At 34.2% G+C, this 7702-nt stretch overlaps 1 protein-coding gene across 1 annotated transcript in view; it reads right to left on the bottom strand.

The window, feature by feature from the left end:
- LOC107741966 (A disintegrin and metalloproteinase with thrombospondin motifs 20-like) overlaps positions 1 to 7702 on the bottom strand; it is a 125189-nt gene that overhangs the window by 14894 nt on the left and 102593 nt on the right. The window contains exon 28 of the mRNA XM_016554793.1: positions 2639 to 2806. Coding sequence (XP_016410279.1) covers positions 2639 to 2806 — 168 coding nt within the window. The remainder of the gene's footprint in view (positions 1 to 2638; positions 2807 to 7702) is intronic.

Raw genomic sequence — 7702 nt, 5'->3', positions numbered from 1 at the left:
CTGCTTCTGTTTACAACAGTGAGCGCAAGCTAGATTCAAGTGATTATTACGTTTTGAATATGGATATTTTTCTTACAAAAACGCATCGATTCGCTACAGGAGGCCTTTGTTCACCCCCCGGAGCCGTGTGAGACACTTCTTTTTATGGATGGGAGCTTTTTATTTAACTTCTTTTGGACTGATGCATGCAACACCCGCTGAGTGGCATTAAACAGCTTGAAAGATCAAAGACCATTTTTAATATAACTCCGACTGGATTCGTCTGAAAGAAGAAAGTCATATACACCTAGGATGACTTGAGGGCGAGTAATTTATGGGCTAATTTTAATTTTTGGCTGAACTAACCCTTTAATAAGAAATTGAGGTTACACTTTATTTTAAGGTGTCCTTGTTCCAGTGTAATTATACATTTAAGTACTGAGTAATATTAATTAACTACATGTACTTACTATATGGTTAGGGTTAGGATTAGGGTTTGGCCTAGGGCTACTTGCATGTAATTAGGCATAATTTATTATTATTAGAATATTAAGTACATGTAATGTGTAACAATAACACCTTAAAATAAAGTGTTACCAAAATTGCTGATCAGATACAATATGGTATTAGTATGATAAAAAAGACTGTTTTATGCAACAATGACTCTTGGGGTGGAATGCATTGATGATTAGAGCAGTGTGTGTGTTTGAGAGGCGCTGTGTTCAGATATAAAGCATGTCTTTCCGCTGCGCTGGCGGATTTCATGCTCTATGCAGGCCTGTGAGACGAGCTGATTGCTTCCAGACGCAGAGGGGGATGATGGGGGGATCGTGACGGGGTTCGGGGGTAAAGCCGGGGCAGGAGTGAGTGCAGACAGTGTTGGGGAAAGGTATTTTTAAAAGTAATGCAATACAATATTGCGTTACTCCCTTAATAAAAGTAACTAATTACATTACTTTGTTACTTTTTATGGAAAGTAATGCATTACGTTATTTTTGGGAATGCATGGGAAACAAAGTAACTGGCGTTACTTATTTGAAAAAGTAACTCAGATATTTCCTTCTATTTAATTAAAAAGTAATGCGTTACTTTACTAGTTACTTTTAAAAAGTAATCTGATTACGTAACTCGCGTTACTTGTAATGGGTTACCCCCAACACTGGGTGTAGAGGTGGGAAGACCCGGGACGTCCCGAGTGATTGGATCTGACCGCAACCAAGGGCATAGTTTTGGTTTGAACACTGGCGGGTTGAAGTGTGAACTGTTTTAGTGGAGTCCTGGGTCATGCTCCCTCATAAGCTTTATTTATTTTATTTGTTTGCTAATATGTTTTTTTTTGTAAAATGGTCTTTTGTGCTATCATCTGCACATGCAAGGATGGTTGATAACCAATTACTGGGCCGAATAAATAAACTTCCATCCATTGATGTATGGTTTGTTAGGATAGGACAATATTTGGCTGAGATACAACTATTTGAAAATCTGGAATCTGAGGGTGCAAAAAAATCTAAATATTTAGAAAAATCGCCTTTAAAGTTGTCCAAATGAAGTTCTTAGCAATGCATATTACTAATCAAAAATTAAGTTTTGATATATTTACAGTAGGAAATTTACAGAATAACTTCATGGAACATGATCTTTACTGAAGTTCCTTATGATTTTTGGCATAAAAGAAAAATCGATAATTTTGACCCATTCAGTGTATTGTTGGCTATTGCTACAAATATACCCCAGCAACTTAAGACTGCTTTTGTGCTGTAGGGCCACAAATAGTGTATTTTATATTATTAAGCCACTTTTATAGGCTATAGTTTGACAGAATGTTCTAGTTCAACATGCCATGGGAAGTCAATCTAACTTAACATTTTCTTACATTGATATTGCTTATTTCTTACTCCTTAACAGTTCATCAGGCTCTTAATGATTTAATCTTTGCCATCTCTTGGAATATCTGAAGGCCAGGTTTTTCCATCACTCGAACCCGTTTTACACACGGCCCTCGATTCTGACTTGTACTTGCTCTCATGAGTTCTTAACTGTAGCATTTGTTATAATAAGGCTAGCATTACCAGGCCAACAATGACTTCTTTTAAAAAATAAAAAAAAAGCTACAACATGCCACAGCTGTAATATAAATCTATACCCTTAACAGATTGTCTGTTATAAACTCTACAACAAGTTAGACACAATTTACAACAATAAATAAGCCTACAATAAAATGTGATAAATTCTAGTAAAGGTGGTCATTGTCACAATACTGTGAAGCGAGGAGTAACTCAAAGTAAAATGTCTTTAATTAATAACCAAAAGAAACACGAACAGAAACAGATCACGAACAAATCTTATCACAAAATAAAATAACATTTATTTTTATTTTATAAATTTAATATAAGTTAAATGTAGTTTTTATACCAAATACATTACAATAAGGAATAATGTATTGGTATATTTTGCATAAAAGTATCTAATGTGGCAGTACTGTTTGTTATTTTACTAATAAAATTAAATAGAAAAAAAAGATGATTATTGACATTAAAAAAATAAAATAAATTATTGGTATTTTTAGTATAAAAGTACCTTATGTAGGAGTGCTGTGTGTTCATTATTAATAATAATAATAATGATGAAAAAGCCAATTCCAGGAAGTGATGTCACATACCCCTCTCCACCGATTGGCTCTCCAGGAGGGGCATGGTCCGGCCCGACAGGCCTTCTGTGTTCTGGGTGGGATGAGATGAGCGCAGCTGTGCTCCTGGATCTGTGTTTGGTTCTGATCGACGCAGACGATCTGCCGCTCTTTGATTCCCTTCCCGCAGGACACCGAGCACTGCAGACACGAGAAAGACCCACAATCACCCACAATCATCTGGAAGCACTAACACAGAGAAACACGCTCACACGGTTTAGACCGGACAGATATCATATTTTACAAGCCAGATGAAAAACACAATATTGCTTCTGTTCATTCATTATGATCGTGGGACACAAAGCTATATGGATCCATGCGGTGTGATGATGGGACGAGATCTTGCGCACGTTCACAGGCGCAGGAGTCTGATTTCAGATCATATTTCACCACAGTAATCTTTGATTCCCTTCCCGCAGGACACCGAGCACTGCAGACACGAGAAAGACCCACAATCATCTGGAAGCACTAACACAGAGAAACACGCTCACACGGTTTAGGCCGGACAGATATCATATTTTACAACCCAGATGAAAAACACAATATTGCTTCTGTTCATTAATTATGATCGTGGGACACAAAGCTATATGGATCCATGCGGTGTGATGATGGGACGAGATCTTGCGCACGTTCACAGGCGCAGGAGTCTGATTTCAGATCATATTTCACCACAGTAAAGACAGAAATAAGAAATTCTGATCAGATCATATTTCACCACAGTAAAGACAGAAATAAGAAATTCTGAATGAAGAAAGAAAAAAATTTAATGGTTTTAAATGGTATTTTTAGAGAATTTTTATTTATATCACTGTGGGAAAAAAAAAATGTAAAATACATTTTTATAATTTTTTTTATTGCCTTTTATTGCTAAGTTGTCCTCAAAATTTTTGGTTTAGCTAGTTTTAAAAGGGGAACAAATCCATTTTTGTAAAAAAAGTATGTAGGACAGATATTTTTATAGTCCCTCTGAATAAAATAAAATAAAATAAAATAAAATAAAATAAAATAATAAAATAAAATAAAATAAAATTATTAATGACATTTTAAAACGTTTTTTATTTTATATATTTTGTAAAGCCTATTTTTATTATTGTAAAAATTATTATTATTATTGTTTTAATGTTATTGCACTTTTTTTTTGCACTTTTTATCCTCCAAATGTCTATTTGAGCTTAGTTTAATTTTGTGTAAAAGTATTTTATAGAAATACTATGCATTCATTTGTATTCATTTACTAATATTCATGATACAAACAAACAAAAAAACAAACAAACAATAAATAAATAAATAAATAAAGCATGACTTAATATTGACATTTTTGTATAAAGGTGTGTCTATTAGAAACCTTTTCTTTTTATTATTTTGCATTGTCATAGTGTTTTCCCCCCTAATTTGTATTACTGTGGAAGAAAATATAATAAAAGTTTTGTTTAAAACCAGCACAAATTAAATTTACTACCACATTTAAATTTTAAATATAATTGAAATATACATTTACTTCATAAATAAAATAATATTATTATCAATAACACACACACACTCACACACACGCTCACTCACTCACCACACACACACACAGAGACTCTGGTGGGAGTCACACACACAGCTGAAGGATGACTGAAGAGAGGCGAGAGGAGAAGCGGCTTGAGGTCAGTCTGATGGGATAAACATGATGTTTTGTGTTGAAATGATGAAATGATCTGTACTGTAGTAATATTTACTGCTAGAATCACTTCTAATGCATGAACGTGTGTCTAATCCTCAGAATGTGATTGAACTCGAACAGAGTTTGAAAACTCAATCAGCTTTAGTCTCGAGACTGATAATACAAGCAAACAAGAGTGAATTTCCCAAACCTGCCAAGAACACGTTCAGCTCATAATTCAGTACGAAGTCAAAGATCATTTTTTCTGTTTAGAATTATTAAGATATTAAGATATACACACTACAGTTTTTATATATAAATTTACACCTATATTTTTTATTAAAAATATTGTATTTTAAAATTTTAAATATTTAAAATGCAAATAAAACAAATTAATATATATATGCATATTTTAAATTGCAATACAAATATTTTAATTTAAATATTTTATATATAAATTTACATTTTTTTGTACATTTTACATGTAGTTATATACAGTAAAAATAGTAAAAAAAAATATTTGTATGTAAATATGCATGCATATTTAAATATTATATTTTTACTTTATTATGGTTTTATATTATATTTTATTATATCATTTGTATATTTTCACATTTTAATACATATACAAATTTATTTTATTTTTTATTTGTGTGTGTGCATATATAATATATATAATATCATAATTAAATAAATTCAATTATTTAATAATAGAATTTCATTATTTACCACCTCATTTATATTATTTAAAAGCACACATTGTAGTAGTATTTGCTTTTGATTTTATTGCATTGATTTTTTTACTGTAATAGAGTGAGAACAGTATTGTATTACAGTAATGAGACTCTAATGAGCATTAAGATTCATCAGAGATGGCAGGTTTGGTGAGATTCAGACATATAGTGACTCATTCAGATCACTAACAACCACACAGAGAGAAAAACTGTGGTCAAGCTCAAGCAAACGCAGCGATCTGTGAATGAAGTCTGATGTAAAATAACACTGATCTGATGGAGCCGCTCATTTATATATTCTTCATTTACACTAGAGTCAATGACAGAGAGAAAAGAGCTCAAGCCGGATGTTTAAAACACAGAAATCACTGTCTGTGAGTGAACTTCATCAACGCTCAGACACTTCAGTCATATACATGTGTTCAGACAGGACAAAAATGTGCTTTTCTGCCATTTCTGACTGAAATATGTTAGATTGATTATTGCTTAAACACAAAACAATGCATGAAGTCCACAACCAGATCCTATACATGTGTGAGCGCAGGCGATTAATTTTTTTAATTTAACGCGTTAAAAATATTTAACGCAATTAACGCAGGGGCGGGGCTAGTGTTGGCCACTCCACTCACAACTGCTGTTCTGTCACTTATTCTCTTGACAAGAAGTGCATTTATTCAGTCGCAGAACGACTGAGAACAGGACACGTTTCAGTCGCGCACTCCTCTTCACTTCAGCGCCAGGCGCGAGTCAAAACGAGCGCGGAAACGGTACTTTTGCATGCACAAAGCCTGTATCCTTTCATATCATATATACATATAGCACTGTCTCACTCATCTAACACACCCGATTCAACTCGTCAGCTCATTAATAGAGACTTTAAGACCTGAAGTGGGTCAGAAAAGGTAAAGAGAGTTGAGAGAAAATACGATGCGTGTCAGATCCGCGTCACGTTCAGCAGCGGCAGCTCTTAAAGTAATAGCAGCCAAAATAACCTAATAACCAGCTGCTGTGATTTCTATTAATCAAAGGACAAAGAAAAAAAGAGGAAAAAAAAGAACTTTTATAGCTTTAAAGATTAATCTATATTTAATTCAGAATTTAGTGTTTGATAACTTCAAGCTTTAAAATATTTAATTAAAATTCATTTATAATTTTTAATTATATATTTATAAATAATATTTAAAACATTATATATTTATATTTATATATATATTAATTTTTAAATAAAATATATTTGATGCTCTTTCATATAGGCAAAGAGTGAGCAGAAATCAAATCAGCAGAAACAGTAACGTTCCAGCAGATGAAAGCCTCTCTGCATCACGTCATTATTAAATCCACTCTTGTAAGAGAACGCAGATCCCGACAACGTCCGAACGAACGGATCTGATTTCATCACGTGTGTGTGTGTGTGTGTGTTTCTAGGAGTGGTTCAGCGGATTCACATCTGATGATCTCATGGTAAGTTCACTGAACGTCTCAAGACACGTGCCTTAAAACGTCTCCGGCGATCAACAGGACAACACAGTGTGGATAAAATTGGCACAATGGTTCATTATTGGTAGTAGATGAAGTTTATCAAATAAGAAGATCATTGTGATCATAGATGGATCTAAAGCAGCATGTTTAAGAGCGCTTCTCCTCGCTGAATGCCATTCCCATTGCACAAGTGTCTGCTCATGAAAACCACATGAGAGGATCAGACTCTTCAAAGATCTCAGTAAATCTGCAGCCCTCCGTCACCAACCCTTTCAGCAGTGTTGGGGAAAGGTACTTTTAAAAGTAATGCATTACTCCCAAATAAAGCAATAAGCCCCGTGAAGCCGTGGTTTCCAGTGAATTTATAACAGCTAAGGGGCATTGTTAGGGCCTAAAACCACAAACGTAAACAAAGGTGTGTGTTTGTAGAGTAATTTACAACAGCTTCGAACGCGGCTCAGCCAATCAGAATCAAGCACCGGAACTCTCCGTTTTATAAAATGTAACTAATTACGTTACTTTGTTACTTTCTATGGAAAGTAATGTGTTACATTGCTTTTGAGTTACTTTTTAAATCTGGGCAGGGCTTGCTTGCTTGTTTTTAATATAAAAAAGTTATTTCTTTATAAATATAAAAGCCCTTTCACACCAAAGTAATCTGATTACATAACTCGCGTTACTTGTAATGTGTTACCTCCTATATTGCCTTTCAGATCGTCAGACGACACACCGGCCATTAAACCACAGAGCATGCACATCTATGAGCACACTGAGTGTCTTTGTGAAGGTGTTTTGCAGGAACGAACGACAGACCGCGGTTGGTCCGATCTGCGCCTCTGAAAGCTCAATAAATCAGCGAAGGCATAAACAGACGAGGAGGACGCGGGTCAGCTCTGGGTAAACTGGAAACACACTGTTAGCATGTCGTTTCCTCAGTAAGTGACTATCAGCTGTCAGTGTGGAGATCATGCAAAGCCTTTTCCAAACCAATGAGCCACAAACGTTCATTCAGTAGAGGATGTTTTTGAGGGATTTTATTACTGTTACATCAAAATAAACTTGGTAAAATAACTTGATCCTTTGAAATAACGATATATAGATATACAATTAAGTTAAACATTGTGAAATTGAATTTATATTTTATATGTATATATGACATATATTGCCATACATATGTCA

Source organism: Sinocyclocheilus rhinocerous, unplaced genomic scaffold, assembly GCF_001515625.1.
Source record: "Sinocyclocheilus rhinocerous isolate Xijiao unplaced genomic scaffold, SAMN03320098_v1.1 scaffold736, whole genome shotgun sequence".
Classification (NCBI taxonomy): Eukaryota; Metazoa; Chordata; class Actinopteri; order Cypriniformes; family Cyprinidae; genus Sinocyclocheilus; species Sinocyclocheilus rhinocerous.
Note: the sequence above shows the minus strand (reverse complement) of the source record. Positions and strands in the feature narration are given on the sequence as shown.